General features: G+C 40.7%; 1 protein-coding gene across 1 annotated transcript in view; it reads right to left on the bottom strand.

Moving 5' to 3' along the window:
- spryd3 (SPRY domain containing 3) overlaps positions 1-19,606 on the bottom strand; it is a 53,400-nt gene that overhangs the window by 19,776 nt on the left and 14,018 nt on the right. The window contains exon 6 of the mRNA XM_035656619.1: positions 7,072-7,221. Coding sequence (XP_035512512.1) covers positions 7,072-7,221 — 150 coding nt within the window. The remainder of the gene's footprint in view (positions 1-7,071; positions 7,222-19,606) is intronic.

The following is a 19,606-nucleotide window of genomic DNA, read 5'->3' as shown; positions in this document are numbered from 1 at the left end:
GACAGCTTGAGATAGACAGGAAAGGGGGGAGAGAGAGGGGATAACACGCAGCAAAGGAAGTCAAGCCCATGGCAACTGCAGCTAGGACAATGCTACTTTGGGAACGAACATCATCACATATGAATACAATTGGGCTTACTGAAACCACAAGAGTGTCAGCTTTCCATTTATACCCAAATTATGAAAATCCAATACTGTTTAGGGACCTTAGCATGCAGAAATATTCAAATATACTAGGTAAAAATAACATTTATACTGCATGCAAGAAAATGCATGGGATTAGCATAAAGTCTGTAAAAGGGATACTCGTGATATATATCAGTATATATGTCAGTCGACTCTCCAGTCTTCCATCCCATTTCTGAGTAACAAGAAGCCGCGGTAGAAAAATGCCAACATATGTTAGCGTTAGTTTAGAAACAGTGTCTCCATTGCAGAGTCTGAGCGACCGACCGTGACATCCCTAGAGCCACGCTAGCGAGGCTCCCTCTCCACAACAATCATTTATTCGTCACAGACACACAAATTACAAAGATCCTGATGTCTTTGGTGCTTATGCAAAAACTACATCTCAAACCACATGGCCTTTTTTTTTTATTTTTTATAAACCATTATCAGATTCATATAATCAGTTCTTGACATGCAGCAGAAACACACAATCTAAAGGAATTACACAGGTTCTGACTCCTCAAACTATTATTGTAACTAGGGCTGCAAATAATTATTTTCATTATCAATTAATCTACCAATTAAGTAGTGAAATATATATTAGAACCAACACACAGTCCTGAACCGAAAGATACTCAGTTTAATGTCATGTACGACAAAGAAAACCGACAAAATTCTCACATTAAGAAGACAAAGACAGCAAATGTTTAGCATTTTTGCTAAAACGATGAATAAAAAAAAAAGTGATTTAATTGTTAAATTTTTAAAAATAGCTTCTCACTAATTTTCTGTCAATTAACTAATCCAGTAATTGACTAAATCTTTGCAGTTCTAAACTTCAGTTCGTAGGCTTGTACATTGTTGTTGTGCTGGTGGTGCTTCGTGTTCTTCAGCTTCCAGATCAGAGGCACAACAAGAAAAGGAGTTTTAAAAAAACAACAACAAAAAAAACCCACGGTCAGTAGGACTGCTGCATCACAGGAGGAAGAGGAAGAGGGCTGTTCCCAGGACCTGGTTGCAGGGCATATCAGGACAGAGGAAACACTGCAATTCCAGTCTCCTGAGCAGTTTATGACTGTATTTATGTACATGAACAGAGAGTGAGTCAATACAGTCATCAGAGACAGAGAGGGTCATGAGTGATGCTATGAGTGGCCATACAAACCATAATTCATTATCCCACACTTGCACAGACATTTATTTCCTGGTTAGAGAGTGACTTCCTGCTTAAAAGTAGGTCTGCGCAGTTAATCAAAAATATGATCTAAATTGCAATATGGCCAAGTGAAGCATCCAAAATCACAGAAACTGCCGCCCTGTCCTACAAATCTTGTTCTCCAGATGTAAGAAAACAAATTTGTTTGGTACAGACCCCAAAAAATGTCACATCATTATGATTTTAGTAGGTTGTTTTTTTCCTGTAAAAATTAAACTTTTCACTCATCATGAATCATATTGAAATATCTTTCTTTTTAACATATTTTGCAGCCCTAGGTTAAGTAGGAACTTCAGAGAGAGAGCGAGAGATGTGAAATATGCACGTGAAAGGTCATCCAACTATGTTTATGAGAGGACCAGAATAAATTATGGCTTGTACAGCCTCTCATACTGAGCTGAGAAAACCATCAGTTTCATTCAGACACTGCTGAACTACACACATCTGTCCCTTCAGTCCTCCATCACAACGAAGACACCTATTGATCCATCATCCCATATTCAACCCTTTCCTCCCTAACCTGCTTCCTTCACTTCCCCATCCTCCCACAGCGTTACGCTGTTTTTTTCTTTTTTTGCTGGATTTTTAGGGGTTTGTTTGTTTTTCAGGACATGAGGGTTTTCCTGCTTTTTTTCCCTGTGTTTTTCATATTCTGAATAGCTTCCCTTGATTTTTCTACCTCCTGACTTTCTAACCTTTTGCACCCATAACACATACACTACACACACACACACACACACCCGACTCCCCCACCCCACTCCCATCTACCAGCGACACTCTTCCACCCCATAACTAAGCCTAGATCTCTCTTTGTCCCACAGCCTAGCAACCGGTGTGTGTACCGGATGAAAAACAACCGCGCTACCAAGCATATGCATGCTGTACATCCATGGAGACCCTTATCTTCCCAGGAATGAGAGAGGAAGCGAGAGGTCATGACAGGTCTAGGAATTGCAGTGGGGGTCAAAACAGATCTTAGATTACAAACACACAAAACAACACACTTACCTTACATACAAAACATTCTAACTTATCACATAACACAAATTCCTCTGACTTCCCTGTTGGACAGGAAACTGGCAACAGTGGCCTAGGGGATTTAAAAAAAAATAAAATAAAAAACTTACTTCCACCTTTTTTAAACCAGCTAATTTAACTTTAACGTGTTGAACCTCGACTTTATTTGGCATCTTTGCACTAAGATTTTGACCAGAATTCAAACAAAGAGCAGTAAAATGTTTCTTCATGCAATTAAGCAAAGAGTCAAGGCTCCATATTTGAGAGTATTTCAGAGCATGTTGCCTGACCGACGCTGTTTACTTATGTACTTTGTCCTTAAAAAGTAAACAATTCTGTCTGTTTTTCCCCTTAAAATCTCCACTGACGGACTTCTGTCCTAGTGCCACAATGTTATTGTAGCATGAAATTCGATCCGGAGTTTACAATCAGTATTTTATTTTGAAAATCTGCTGCTTGACGAGAGTGGGTCTACGCGGAACATAGCAATGCGACACTTCTGGTGGAATTTCAAGTATTGTCTAGAACGGGCGCGATCAGTTCGGTTACCACGGCGGAGCCAGAACGTGTTAACTGACACAGGGTGAATGTCTATACCAATTTTGATGGAAATCCAATAGTTGCTGAGCTGTTTCATTCAAAAGAACAAATGCCAACTTTCATGGTGATAAGAGGGAAAGTCAGTGGATCTCCAAACTCAATAATGTTTGCATATTGTACAGTATGGCGTGCTCCTGTTAGTAGTGCACCAGAGCAGCTGATAGCGTGTCTTCTAGCAACTCCAACTCTCAGATGTCAGTCAGCCGCTGCCAAAGGAAACGTCCACTCAGAGGCCTCAAGCTCAGAAACCTTTTCCACAAATATGTCCAAAAACGGTTTTATCCTCTTTAGAAAAATGGAAAAACATCCACGTTAAGGGTGAAATATGGTCAATACTGCCTTCGCCAGGTGGGTGGTTTGGCGAGCAACATATCTACGAAGATGGTGATACTACCGGCATTACTGATTGTTCGTCATGTGGTAGACATCAATACATTCGCAAAAGCCAACAACCCTAAAGAGGCTCTCCACATTAAGAAGGAGGAACTCCAAAGTCATTAGGCTTCATCCTCTGGGGATCATGAATGTCTGTAAAGTTTATTTATATAATATTTGACTGGATATCCGAGTGGTGCTAGAAAACAAGTCACCACAGTAAGCTCTGTCATCTGGAGACCGTGACCAAGATCAAATTTCATGCCAATCCATCCAATATTTGATGTGATATTCAATCAGGACCAAAGTGGTGGACTGATTTAACATTGTCCTCACAAGATCCACACCACAAACAAAAATCTGTTGCTTTCCTTCAGAGGTGACCGACCACTGGGGACATTAAGTGAAGGAAATTGAGTACAAAGTACAGTACAAGTACAACCATAACAAACAGAAAGAGAGACACAGACAGAGAGACAGACAGGCAGAATCTGGCAGTCTGCGGGGCATTAATGAGTGGATTTGTGTTTATATTCAGGCCTTCTTTCCTACCACGGGATGCTATGTGAAAAATACCAGCATGCAAACTTGTCACTGCTGTTGAGTAAACAGTCATTACACAAGCCCTTCAATTTGCTGCTTTATCACCTCTCCTGGACTTAGGCTTAATGTCTTTATAATGAAAGCCAGATGCAGAGAGAAAAGTAGTGGAGCAAATAGAAAGGAGAGGAGAACTCTGAGGAGGTAATGGCACTGGAGTTATCACCACTCAACATCTTCCTCACCCATGGGAGCAACGTCTGTGTTTGTTTAACTGCGAGCATGTGTCTGTTAGAGGATGTTCTAGCAGTTTTGTCTCTTAAGTCACAGAAAATAATGCAGAAATTTAATAGATGCGATTTTTGGAGTATAGTGTGAATTAAGGGCTTTAAAGTCAAACTGAATTTAGAAGATATCAGTGTAATTGTTTGTTTTGAATTGTGTAATTAAAAACTGTAATTACCAAAAATAAAAGTATAATAAAAGTATTTCTTTAGAGAGAGCACACCCTACTTACTGTTCTCCAGGGTTGTGATTTAATCAGTGCAATATCTGTGCTGGTGGGAAGAAAAATATAGTTCTTGATATCACTAATATCAACAGCCACTAGGGGATGTAACGATATACGCTCCACTCGCGATACTGGGTTCACGATATGATTTATTTATTTTAACAAAATGAGGTTGAAGATGAATCACAACTGAAATTTCTCAGATATTCAATTATAGAAAAGTAGAAACTGACGTCTTTGCACCTCGACACAGCTACTGACTGATGTAGGGCGTTGAACAAGTCAAAAGTACACAGCGCCCTCTGCTGTTTAAATACATTTCTGTATTGTGATTTAATTGTCTCACGATGAATCTTCACATCCCTAACAGCCACACAGGGCGGCTCGATGCTGTTAGTCACTCCAGTCACATGTTATTCTGACTCAGTACATTACTTACTCTGTGACATGAATCATTACAGGACCACACAATGCTGAGACAGCCCTTATAAAACACTCCTCAGTTCACCACCAGCTCTCTGAAGACGCAAAAAAGGCAGTGCAGACAGGTGCATATCATGTTAGTGGGTTCTGAAGGGAACAACAGTCTCTTTGTCTTATTTTTGCAAGTTTAGCAGCTGCAAAAGCTGCGCAATACTTTTGCAAATTTACCCTGATGGTACAGGAACTGCAGATGACAGCAGGTTTTTTAAATAACATAAACAAAAAGTAATAAATCAGTGCCCACTTTAGCAAGACAGGCTAACTAGCATCAAGTTAATGTTAGTTCTCCCAAATGTGTTTTAAAAGGGACGGACGTCTTAAACTGCTAACGGTACATAAACAATGCTATGTGAGTTTGTTGGAAAAGGGAAAAGAAACATTTTGTATCGGTGTACTGTACAGTATGGCGTGCACCAAGGAAATTTGATAGTGCGTCTTCTAGCAACTCCAGCTCTCAGATGTCAGTCAGCCGCTGCCAAAGGAAACGTCCACTCAGAGGCCTTAAGCTTAGAAACCTTTTCCACAAATATGTCCAAAAACGGTTTTATCCTCTTTAGAAAAATGGGAAAATATCCACAGCAGCCGCAGCTCTGTAGTTCATTTTACCCAAAACTTTAAGGGTGAAATATGGGCAATGCTGCTTTCGCCAGGTGGGTGGTTTGGCAAGCAACATATCTACGAAGATGGTGATACTACCGGCGTTACTGATTTATCGTACTGAGACCATCCACAAAGAGAAAGTTCAGATTTTAATATTTATTAACGTGTGTAGGACACACACATGCAGTGCAAGTATACTCCTCCTGCTCAGCCTCCCGTCTCCGTAAGCATCTATAGCCCTCTTTGTCTTAATATCATTCAGTGACCTGTGCATCCCTCTGTTCCTCTTTTATATAAATTGCCTCGGAGACCTTGAAAGATGTTGTTGTACAAGTTTCATCTTTTATTTTTGTTATTAAAAGGAGCAGAGCTTTGACCCTGGGAGAGACAGTGCTGGCAGCTCTCCACAGGCCTTGGCTTTGGCAGTCGCTAATATTTCACATTCATAACACTTTCGAGGCTAAACTTACAGGGTGTAAAAAACTCACAAATCACGGACACATACTGTCGAAGAAATAGTTCCTGAGTCAGAAGAATAATGTAATGTAAAAAATGCTAATAGGTTTTTTTAAGAGAATCCATCAATCAGAAAGCATACTTTCATACAGGCTTAATCCTGCCCTTTATGAGCTTAGTAAGGAGGATTCAAAACAACCCTACTGAAACTGCTCATAGTTTACATCCTTGCATCTGTGTATTAAAATGTCTTGATATTATTATATTAACCTTTGTTCTAGTCAATCTCTGCATCTCTTAACATGTATCAATCTCACTCCGTGCCCAAACACCTACAGGATTGTCTCTTTTATTCTTCAAAGCAGTTCAACATGGTAACAGTCACAAAGCTGCAGAGCTGATGCAGAAATGAGAACCGCATGTGCATTCTTTGGAAAAAGAAATAAGGGCTCAAATGAGAGGTGTTAAAATTTCTCTAATTGTATTTTCCTCTGGGGGTGTTTCATCTACCCAAAGTAGGCCATTAGATCCAAAGAGAATGGCTAAGCTGCTGGATAATGGGAGAGAAAATAAAGCTCATGACAGTACCACTGTTTACTACTGGCAGAGTCTATTTCACAAAGTTTTTGTCATCTAAAAAGGGCTTTAAAGGCTCAGCCACTCATTATGTTTCCTCCATACACTGCCATTTACATATATGTGAGGGATCCTACCTTTAAAATTACAGGAGCGCTGTTGCTCTTCCCTTAGGAAAAGCTTCCAACATTCCCAGGACAGGGCCTGAGGCACATTTTGCACATGCTAATTAACTTATCCCCAATTCAAGTTTTTGTCAAAGTTTTCCATCATTAGCATGTTGTTAGCTCAACGACTTGTTAAACTATGAGGACCAGAGGGGGAGAGTATAAGAAAGCAGGATGGGAGAGTCAGCCAATGGCAGGCTTATTCCTGCCGTCCACATCCCTTGAGTTCACTGAGCCTAATAACTATGTGGAAAATAGGGGGAAAGGGCCAAATTCAGAAAAAAAAAACTTGCTTTTCTGTTGAGTGTAGGTGTGTGGGAAGTTGTCAAAAGTTTTTCGTTTCTGTTTCTTAGAAAGCTCACCCTTCTTGCCAGGCCCAGGGCAATGTAGCACTTCTCCCCAGCATCAACGATCTCTAATTCATAGTAGTGGCAGCGGGTGGTGAGTGGCTGGCGGGCTTGGGCCAAACCCACGTCCATGATGCTTTTTCCTTTGCCAACATACTCCAAGAGCTGAGGAAGAGGATAAACAGAGGGGGAGAGAAAGAAGGTTTGATGGTTAATATGTTAAGAAATTGAGAATATAAAAAAAGGGAGTAATTAATTAAACACATATTTTAAGATACAGACTCACATTCCCACCTACGTTATTGCCCAATAAACTCCAACCATAAGGTTCATTCACCCTTAGATGGAGAATGATGATCACTAGCTTTCATACGTCCACACTAAAAGGAGTTGGTGACTTTACAATGTTGGCATTGAAAAGTCTGTAGGCAGTAACAGAATCTGGATCCAGATTCTGATCAGCACTGTTTGACAGTTTGATCTGAGTTTGGTATGTTGAGCTGGACGGACTCACTGAGAATGAGCTGTCAATCACAAGGTAGCCCCGCCCTAAAGCATCCGCTGCTTTATGGTCTGTTTGACTCTAAATGGGACCATCAGTTACTAAATGAACATCATGCTGTATGGAAGAAGACTGAAACTAGAGACTGAGACCAGAAACTCATTTGCAAACTGCTTACTGAGCTAGTAAATGAAGTGACAAGTCGGCTCATTTCTTCATTAAAGTGAATGGGATCGCTGTGTTATTGCAGCCAGTGAAGCTCCACCTGCTGGCCTTTACACAGAATAATAATAAATACACACATTTTGCACAACTCTAGGCATTCCTGTCAGCCTAAGCTGTATTTGTGTTTAGCGCTTATTAGCCAACGATACAACAAATTGGATAAAAGGATACAACTATCCAGTCTCACAGAGCCACAAGCGAGGCTGCAGACAGCAACTTTTGTTACGTTGTGTGCAAAAAAAGTGCAACACCGTGAACGCCTTCGAGGAGAGACTGTCCAAAGGCAAAGTAAGTCTTTGTAAGTGGTAAGGTTGAGATGGAAAAGAAAAGATGGAAGACACAGCAGATCAAGCTTGGACAGGATTGTCTGCCCACTGTTGTTCCAGAGGCGAGGGACTTTACCACGCAACTAGCTTTTGCAAGTGAGTCCTAAGTGAGTGGGCACCATGACAGATTGACTCTTTCAAACCCAGTCAAACCCTCACTGAACCACCCATGGTGACTATCCTACAAGTATCAACAGCCACTCGCGATTGCATGTACAGTTTCCAATGATAATGCAATTACTCTCGGGTCTATTTCGGTCTTAAGCATCTAAACAGGTGAGGATGGGTGGGTACAGGTGAGTAGGTGGGCAGCTAGGCAACCACAAAGCCTTTAGGCCCAGCAGTGTTTCCATGCCACGAGTGCATGTGTGTGAATGTGTGAGCATGTGCACAGTGAAGAATACGCCCCCAGTTTGAAAGGCTAGGATGACAGACAAGGTGGGGGTGGACAAAATTACTTCTGCATTAAGCCTTTGTGTTTGTGTGTGTGTTTCACTAGCCAGCCACTTGAAGGACACACCTGGCAGGAACAGCTATTCAACATCTACGTCATGAAAAAAAAAGTCAAGTGTCTCAATTAACTTATTTCCATTTTCCCTTTTTGTTATTCCCTGTTGCTTAGTGATGCATCAAACTGAAAATAACTCAGAAATGAAGCTGAGGCAGTCAAAACGGTTCATTTCAGTCTGTGAGCTCGATGACAGATTAAACTGGCTGCAGAGAGATCAGATAGTTTATTTACTGTAGCTATATGTTAAACAAGATTAGAAGAGATTAAAAAGAGCATTCAAACCATACCCACACTGAGGAAAGTATACCCAACACCAGAGATGTTTGTAACTAAAATTGCATTATAAATTCAATTCAATGGCACCAGACAGCTAAATAATTTGTTTTATACTGTATTGGACGTATTTTCAACATTTTGACGTTTCAAAAACATTAATGAACACACAGAAAATCTTCAGCTGAAAAGTAATCATGAAGAAATATCACCGGATTGTGTCTGGCCAAGGACCTTTGTTTGCACATCATTCCTGATCTCTCTCTACTGTGGACTATTAATAAAAAGGCACAAGAAACTTTAACAGTTTATCATGTCTTTCATTCATTAGGGATGTCCCAGTCATTACTTTGGCCTTAATGTTTATAACAGATGTAGCAAAACATGTTAAAAACACTTCCTTCCTCGTAAAACATTTATAAAGCTATCTTTTACTGTTCTGAAGTCTGCATCATTAAAGAGATTGTTGCACTATTGTATATGCTAACTGTGCTAGCTGCCGTGTCCTCCTGCAATAACACTGCTCCATTGCACTTCCGGCTGTCGAAAACTCCACATGACACCTTAAAGAAAAACTTTTTACTTGCATCAAACAGCAGCTGAACTGAAGGTTTCTCAGGGAGCACTCACTGGAAATGTCCAGTATGACCTACTAGACCATATGAGGCGATAACACCATATGACGAACAGTGCATAGACTGAGTTGGCTTTACAGGATTATTAAACTAAAGCCTGTGTCTACAGTTACATAATTCCATCAGCTACTAGTTGTCAGTCTGGTTGCATTAAGGCTGCAGAAATACTCAAGGAAAAATGCAAGGAAAATGCTGGTAGACATGGGCAGCAATAATTTAACTTACTGTCAGTTTGTTTTTGTGATGTTGAACTTCCAACAGACCAACAGCTTGTATTTAAAAGAGCTAAATTCTGTAACTGTAGATCGTTTACCATAATGAAAGTTAGTGCCAACTTCTGCCCCAGTGTCCTATTACAAAGCGTTCCTGCTTTGCATTTTTACAGCAATGGATACAAACTAAATCTCTTCACATTCCTTGGAACCAGACCATATGTCTTTATACGACTCTGCTGATTAATTGTTCACACGGATAACAGTATTAACCTCCACCTTCTTTGTTACAGACAGCCCTTTCGTGTGTACTCTTGTGTGTAACTCGCTGCACTTTCATGTCTGTACAACTGCTGTTCTTTTTGGAAAGGACGAAAGAGTTTCGGTGCGATGAGCACTCAGTCACACCTTTTTTTTTTGCTTCTTGTTGCTGAGTAATGGAAGGAGGAGAGAGACGAAGAGGGTAGAAAAAAAAAGAGAGAGAGACGTAGCCTTGAGCAAAGCATGCCTCACTGAGATAGCTGACAATCTCTCTCTCACTCTCTCACTCCTGTAATTCTGAGTGGCGAGAATGGTGATGGTGGTGTGCAAGGCCGTGTTTTGTTGAGCTGCTGCCTGGGAAACAGATGTAACGCCCAGAGAGTGGTCCTGCCAGCTTCCTGTCACACCTAATGGGGAAACTTAAAGAAAGGTGCAACTGAAATTAAAGAGATCTTTCTTCATTATGTGGTTCATACTTGTCAACCGAACTCTGATCTGATTAGACTTTATGTAAGAGTTGTTATGTGACGACTTTATTGCATTGTTGTATTTTTATATTCTTTTCATTATGTTTTGTTTTTTCGTGGGTTTGCTTCTTTTGTGTATTTCTAATTGTTTTCCCATCGTCTGTACACTTGAGTTCCTTGTAAAAGTGTTTTTACATCCCGTTTCCTTTCATCTCCTTGTCCTGCATATTTCTTCTTCGCTGTTATTTCTTCCCTCAAAATAAATCCTTACAATTTATATGCTTAAAAAACTACAATGTGGGCATTAAAATCTGAATGATCTGGGCCGAAAGTGCCACTTTAATTTGGAAAATGAGTTGGCCATGTCCTTGTCCAGAGGCTGTGATTCCTTGCTCTGATTCATCCCTCAGTTGGGTTGGATATCCTTCAGTGGCTGAATCAGTCACTTTTTTGTGGATAAGACAACCAAGATGAATCCTTGTGGACTGAAACCACTGTCATAACGCCACAGCTGGTTACAGACACTCTGTCATAGCTGCTTTTTTAGTGGGCTAGCAGCTAACAGGTGATTTCGTTTTACTGAATGCATCCCCTAGTGCTCAACTGTGTTAAAATGACTCTACCTAAACCATGTCATGACTTTGTTTATATGAAATAAACTACATCAAGGTATAAATCACCTGAATAAAACCGCTACAACTCCGCCTATTCATTAAAAGTTCAAATTAAAAGTTCTGAAGCAGCAAATTACCCACATGTACAAACTCATGAGCATATAACTGCATATTTGCAAAACATTTTTATATGCGAACAAATTTTAAGAGCTTACATTGAAAACAAATAACTCACTGACTCATTACAGAGCTTGAACAGCTTTCCTGTTGAAGCGTGTAACGTGTCGTATATCAAAACTGACTGCTGTGGGATTGACCTTGTTTAACTGGGTCAGGAAGTCCTCTACATTAAGACAATAAGCAAAATCAAAACACTACCTGTAATTACCATCGCACTTACATAATAAGTGAGGTAGGTGTATTTATTGTTACAAGACAAGATTATATGGCTTTTTCTGGCATGCCCCTCTTCACCTCACAATGTTTTAGAAATCATTAACAATCATAGGGGAAACTCTTGTTTGTTTATTTTCCATATATAAAATAATATTTATTCAACTTTGTTCCACTACATATTTTCCCCCCTCGTCTACCATGCCCCACCTGCAGCGGCTTTATGCCTCAAAGTTTCAGAACTAACCTGCAACACCGAGTTTAAAATTCTGCACGACAGCGAGTGGCTACCTTCCTGTTCACACAGTGACCACATGTGGTGTGACACAGTAACACTTGAACACTACGCAACTGCCATTTCACAAAACAACGGCCTAAAACAAAAGACATACGTAGTCACTTTGCAGGTTTCATCAATCTATCGTCCCTCTGACATTTCCGTTAAAACCTGTGAGAACCAAAGACCCACATTGTTGCCCTTCACTGACACCTCATCACCCGGTGGCCAAGTGGAGCTTTTCATCACCTTTTAATACACTCCATTTATTATCACCATTGAAGATGTTGCCCAAATTACCTTGCGGCCCCAATGCCAACACGTATTGCCACCAGTGCTGATTTATTTGGACAAAGTCGTAAAAAGTTAGTTTTTACAGGATGGTTGCCACCTTTGGAAAACCGGTTACTCTTGGGTTGAGTGCTAAATAGCACCAGAGAGAGGGCCATGAAAAAATGGGAAGACATAATAACAACAAGTGCACTATTCAGGGCGATGATGTTTCTAACACCCCTAAAGGATCCGAGGAAAGACCATTGTCTGCTACCGCTTAAAGCAAATACTTCCACCTAAGCTGAAGTTGCAATTTGCCAACAACAATTAACATGAATGTACAGGTTATATTTGCCCTAACCCTAACCCTCACAGATTTCTATAGAAATCTGTGAATGTTTGCCACCAAGTTTTAATAAAACAACAGCTGATGATGTGTTTTTCAAACTTTTAACACCATGTACCACCTCTGAAAATGCCAGGCTCTCCAAGCACCACCATTAGGGCCAAATACAGTAGAGTAGGTTGCCCTATTCGGACAGTTAATGCAGGAGGAAGGTTTATTCCTAATAAGAAGATTATTGATAGTTGACTGTTGTTGAATCCTGAATGGATCCGGTTCAAGAACCAGAGCTAGTTGAGTTGAAAAGGATCCTCCTGGTCTTCTCTTCTCAATAGTTCCCATTAGGAGCCCCAATTGCTGTTTCTGAACCATCCATTCTACCTCCACTTACTATCTTGCCCTCATATTTTAGACTGAAACTAAATATTACAGAGAATGCTAAACTTATCGTAAAATACATATCAGTTATTTCATAGTTCCTTGGCGTGCCCTCCAGTCACATGGGAAGTGCACGAGTGAAGAGGAGGTCACTAAGCGCAGTTCAGTGGTGGGATTTGTGAATAAAAAGATAACGTAGGCTAGTGATGCTGAAACAGAAATGCTCACAAATTAAAGCTGCCCTCATAAACAAACAAGTTATGTTTACATTCAGTGTTACTAACTAAAACGCAGTGTGTGTATCCCTGAGGTCTAACACCACAGTTGAATGCATTTCCTTCCTCATGAAAGTATTTACAATCCAGCACAGTTTACCATGCATCCATTACCTAGCAGTGTTCTTCTTCCCTGCCGTTGTTGGTGCATTGCAGCATAACTTGGCTCGTTAAATGCACCTGCGGATCAGTGGAGTACCATTGGCAGGAATGCATATAGTGTGTATATAGCGTGTATATAGTGTGCACATGCACAAGAACATAACCAAAATGAGAACCCATTCATAGAAAAATTGCTCTATAGCCAAATTAAAGGACCAGTCTGGAGGATTTAGTGGCGTTAGAGTTAGTGCTTGGTCTACATGGAAGGCGACCCACAGCATCTGTAGATCCATCTCATTCTAAGGTAACAAAAACAACAATTCTTATATTCAGGCTGACTTATACCACTAATGAGAAACTAGTAGTCTACCCTGAATACTTCATATTCCATTTCTGCCAATAGACCCTCCTCAACTGTTCCCCCACACTCCACGAGCGGGTTTTAAATGGGATCCAAAGATGATGATCCAAATCTCTGTAAAAGAAATGTAATCTGCTCACACGCTTTGATAAATAATATCCATATCATCATAGATGTATTACATAGCCTACAGGAGAAGTAATGTTTAAGGAAAATATCTGAATAAATATATCATTGGATAATGGAGTTGATTTCCTTCCCCGAACACATTCATAAAAAAGGCAAAATGCAAACTCCTCACAGAAAGGTCACAGTCAGCCACCTGGTACGAAGCCAGGACTTTTCTTGCTGCGAGGCAACAATGATAAACACTCAGCCGCTGCTGGAAGTAAATGTAAAAGCAGATGTTGCATAACAATTTTTGCATGACACAGTATTACATACTATGACAAAACTATTTTTTTCAAAGACACAAAACTTCCTTCTCTTCTCTAAAATCCTTATTACGGCCATTAGTGCCCTATTTATTTATATTGATACAATTAATATAAATCTTTTGCTCTGTCCTTCACAGAGCAATATTAATAGCACAACTGCTTACAGGAAAAGCTTTGTGTCACCTTCCAAAGACACTCTCAGCTTATCGCCACACACCTCCAGGGTAACACAGCTTACCGATACTGTGGGTTTGGAAAAGCACTTGCACACCAAGCTAGCCATAGACTATGCCGTACATTGTGGCTGGTGTGTGCCTCCTCAGACACGTAGCTATGAGTCGGGGCTATGGCGTCGCCGGAGACCACAATACCCGTGATTGGTCACGGTCATTGGCTGCTTGTGTTTAGTCCCCTTAAACTTCCCGATGCCGGTTGAGATAGTAAAGGGTGAAAACAACATTTAACCAGTTGAAGAAAGACTCTAAGTAGTCTTCTTCTTTTCAGTAACACAGATCCAATAAAGCCATTAAACTGCACCGCGATCGTCATTACATCACGTAATCATAGCAACTGCACAATGGTCTCGTTCTGTGATCATGTGTCGGCCATCGTCACTCATATCACAAAGTAAGTGAAAGAATGTAAACACCGCTGCAGTGGGGTACATAATTAAAGCATGATACGGCCTGATCGTGTACAACAGAGGTGATAACAGGTGAAATCTCAACTATAAATCACGGTGCGACTCCCAGTAACCCCGTGAGTTGACTATAAATCCAGCTTTACCCGGTCATCTTGTGTGACGCAGGTCCACTCTGCCACAACCAGCCAGCCTCCACTCAGTCCATCGACTTTCCTCAGATTAAGTTATTCGTAGTTTCCTCTTTTCTCACGCTGCTCAGCTCAGAGAACTGGAGGCAACCGCGATGGTGCCGCTGCGAGGCCTGGGAGGTTGCAACCACAACAACTTGATGGGAAAGTTGTGAACTTTCATCCAAGAGCAGTGTCATGTTGGGCTTCATGACTATTGTTCCCCGAGGAAGGAAGGAAGGAAGCAGGCAACCTTAGAGGGGCGTTGGTATTACAGCTGGCTCTGGCAATTGGAAAAGGTACAACAAGGACAGAAGCAATAATGATTATTACTCGACAGTGATTGGTGTGGTTCAAACTCCCATAAACTTTTAGCTGGGGCAGAAGACGAGATGCTCTGGAGAGGACACTACAATGTGTAGCCAAGTTTAATAAACTTTTGTGTACCTCTACAGCACAAAAAAATGTGTCAGAGGGTACGATACATACATTTTGAAGAGTTTTAATCTCCACACGGAGGGGAGTAGTGAAGAGGAGGAGGAGAAGGGAGCGAACGTGAGATATGTTCTGTGAGGGAGCACCGGTACACTTGGGAAAACTGATAACTGCAGACTCAGGTGCTGTCCACTTACTTGTCGGCCCGCTCATCCGCAGCTGAGGGGATTAAGTTGGTGGGCACAGCGACTGCTGTGACAACAGGAAGCAGAGGATTGGAGGCTCATGTTCGCACTGAGCCGCACGTACGCAGTGGAAAGCCAGCCAAATGTCTCCTCTCAAGAAAAAAAAACAGCAGAGCAGGAGCATGGTGGCAAGCACAAAAAAAAGAAGAAAGAAACATCATTCATGTGGATTATTATGAAACATGTGTTTGCCTAAGACACCTACAGCTGACAGACATGACAAAAGGTAGAGAAAATAAATCTTTAATGTATGTGCGGTGAAGTAATCTTATAGAAGAACAAGAAGTCAGATCACTCGTAAGGGAACGTTGAATTTATTGGTGTTAAACAAAAGCCTGGAAAACTAAAGCCGGCAGATCAATCAAATCCTTCTGCAGAGTCACGAGAGTTCAAACTGCTGATTTCAGTTTGTTAATGTCATGAGATCAAAATGATTTTCTTTTCTCTATTAAAAGAGTAAATTACTAACTAAACTAAGCTCTGCTGCACTGACCTCTATTGGTTGAAAAGTAAAAGTCTGCTGTCTGCATTCAGGTGAGGTCTGTTGCACTTATGACCACACCCAGCTCTAAGGTACCACTGAACAACAGTGCACAGATTAAACCTCTAATTTTTCTGGTTGCTGTAACGCACTTTGCAACATGTTTTAAGTGGTCGGGGGGTAAACTGAGTTTCGGTAGGCGTAACAGCAGATCTGAAAAGAGCTAACCTGATGAACAGGAAGCCACTAACGCTGACACACGGTCGTAAATATAGAAGAAGAAGTTCAAACCCAACTTACTGTCTCACCTCCGCGCAGCTGGCTAATAATGGCATGAAGTGGGTGTGAAAGGGGCGGTTTTTGGAAAGTTACAGAAACGGTTAGACACAGCCCTCCCCCAGTCCGACATCACAAAGGTGTGGGAGGAGGGGGTTTCTGGAGCTATTCGACCATCTAACAACTTCTGATGGCAGCTTTAGGCTGTATTCAGACCAAATCAGGCGTTGCAACGGTTAGCACAGGGTTGTGCGGCGGTGTGTGTGTGTGTGGGGGGGTTATTTACGCTGAACGTAACCATTGTGAAACAATCAGAAAATAACGCTTTATTTCTGATTCTCCGGTTTTCTCGTTGCCGGCGCTCCCTCTTGTCAATGACTCTCTAGGTCGCTTGACCAACACTGTCCCTCTCTCTTGGACAAATGGAGACAAACCAAAGGAAGCTTCTTGGTGTCATTATTTTGCAGCATAGACTGACACAACCAAGCAAAGACACAGCTGGGAAAGCATCACAGACTGGTCCATAAACTCCGCCTCGATAGTGCCTGGTTTCTGCAGTATTTCAGGCTGACTGTGGAGCATGCCCCAAAAGTTGATTATGTTTAAACCTTTTATCCGCTAGCAGCCCCCACCGCTGCAACCTCTACCGACTACCAAGGGTTTTAGTTGAAAAAATGTTTGCTATGCTGAGACTTAATACATGTACAGAGAGAAGATGGGAAAGGAGAGAAACTGGAGGTAAACAACAATAAGGACTAATGTTTCTCTTTGGATCTGAGTGATTTGTCGGAGGCTGAACTGTCACACCAACACACACAGACACATGGTTTAGTGAATATGTTGATAGCTAGCTACAGCTAACATCTGTACAATCAGCATATTGGTCCAGCAGTCAAATTGGTGCAAATACCACAATGGTGATGTAAACAAGTTCACTTCATGGAAGTAACAGAATTTAGGAAAGTTTTTATTCTCAACTACATTTAATCTATTGCAACTTTAATAATAATTCCAAGTTAAAGAAAAAACAACTTGTGAATCACTGCAGAACGAAGGAAGTTTACTCATGTTTTCTGTGCTGTTTGTTCGTTTGTCTGTCAGCAGGATTACAGAAACTACCGGACTGACTTTCATGAAACTTGATGGATCCAACATACATTTCTGTTAACATTGTGAGTTGTAACAATCATAATAGTGTCTATGAAAAAATGGATTGAATTTAGGGCGCTGGGTAGCTCACCTGGTAGTCCTTACTCCAGCGGCCCGGGTTCGATTCCAATGTATGTCAACTTCAGCTGTTCCTTTCTAATAAAAAAGGTAATACAAACCCAAAAAAAATCATCTGAACTGAATTCTTTGCATAAGAGCCAACCCGTCATAATTAAAGGATTAAAGGGAATGGCTTGCCGTGACTAAACATACAACAAAACTAACAGCTAACACCTTGAATACATCACTGTAAAAACAAAACACTGTGGCGGTCTGCACTCTCTGACTGCCCTTCTGGTTTAAAAATAAGTACGTGCATCATTATAGACAAGAAAGTAACGGATGGCTGCTCTTTCAATACGTCCAGAAATTCAACTTAAAAAGAGACATCTGTCGAACTTGGCAGCATTTTGTGCTTTTGCAAAGGAAAAATAAAGTTTTCTCCTCTGGACTGTTGGAAGCATCGTGGAACTGCTTTTAAAAAAGGGAGGCGATGTGAATGGGCATGATTTAATCCAGCTTTTAAAACACCTATTGATAATGATAATGGATTCCTTTAATCCCACCTCATTTCAAGGTGCACTGCCGTCACAACATTGTCTCACTCGCCCGCACTTTGAGTTCTGTTCTGATTCACTAATATCTGTCTGTCTGAGAGACTGACTATATATCTGCCATTATTAATGTTTGTTAATACTATTCTAATAGTTTCACTTTCATTATGCCATTAGAGAGGCTCTGTCAGATTAGCACAATTGTTATTATTGTTTGGAAAAGGTAAAGTTTACTTGCATGAAACCATTTGCGGTTCAAGCATTGTAATCTCCATATACCATAAAAGAAGTATTAGGAAGGAGACAAGAGTGTGTAAATCAGATTATACTAGTGCTACTAGTTTGTGTCAAAATAAATCTGAAAATATAATAAAAACATGTTTTTAAATCCCCAGAGACGGACGAATAAATGAAAGTATAAATGCCATGGTTCATATTTTTAATACTAGTCATTCTCCTGTATTTTGTAGGAGCTGTACATATCTGTTCTTAACTACCATTTATTAGTTTACTGTTAAATAAAAAGGTATAGATATTAGAGGCTGGTTACCAAATTAACACTGAGTGTCGTGTTTTCACACTGCAGAGAGATAAAAACTTTATTCCAAGTGTTTTTGTCTCAGTCTTTTTTTGGAGAGTGAATACGTTGAGGATATCTGCTGCTTTGGCAGCCATTACACATTATATGTTTACATTTTGCACAATGACAAAAACTTACTTTCACCACATATCAAGCTGCCAGCGAAATACGCAAAACAGAGCCAACAAGGGCACCGCCATTAAATTAAAATTCACTCCATTTACTTCAGTTTTCCAGCCAACTAGACCATGAGGGCATGAGTATTCATTACCCTGCACAAATGGCCTTCAGATGAGTGATTTAGAAGTTGAAAGGAACAAAGAGCAAAATAAATGATGATAAAAAAAAGAAAATGAAGGAGGCCAGAGTCAAAACAGTAACCTCCCTCTCTAAAGTTATCTATTATACAAACTTTATCGGAGCCATTTCAAGGACAACTGAGATGAAATGCAATATTTGAAGACAAGAAACAGAATGAGAGAATGTTATAAAACAGACAAACACATCATGAGTAGACATATATATATACAGAATAAAGCATGAGGAGGGAGTAAGGTAGGTTTGGTGATAGTGGGCTGAAATCTAAGATCAGATACCCACCTATCTAAACAGGAGTGGCCACCTCCCCCCAACACCATTGTACTCTGTGGCTTTGCACCTCTCAGTACTGCCTCATCAAAAGCATACCAGTCAGGGAAGTCATTTATCTTGCAGCAGTCGCCGTGTTTCCCTCCCTCCTAACAATCAGTAAAGCAGCTATCATCCGGAACAGTTATTATCAACACTTATCAAACAGCAACGTGTTAAAACTATTTCACTGTTTTGACCAAATGCTGGTGAGGTGCTGCTTGGTGAAACAAACCACAGAGGAGCCGGAGAGGTGTAATTCATCTGTGGCAACCCAACGATAGATCCGTAAGTCATCGGAAACCACCAAGACTGGAAATATCTGTTGCATAGCCACACATGTGAGGAAGGAGGAAAAATATTTCCATGCCCCTTAAAATATAGCTCACAGCTACACTTGACAACTAAAATGTTACTGAAATCCATAGGAGTTCTGTTTGGATGGGGCAAACAGAGAGAGAGAGAGAG

Source organism: Morone saxatilis, unplaced genomic scaffold (assembly GCF_004916995.1).
Source record: "Morone saxatilis isolate NCDOM2014 unplaced genomic scaffold, NCSU_SB_2.0 Contig15, whole genome shotgun sequence".
NCBI classification, from domain to species: Eukaryota; Metazoa; Chordata; class Actinopteri; family Moronidae; genus Morone; species Morone saxatilis.
The sequence above is the reverse complement of the archived record's forward strand: the minus strand, read 5'-3'. Positions and strand labels throughout refer to the sequence as shown.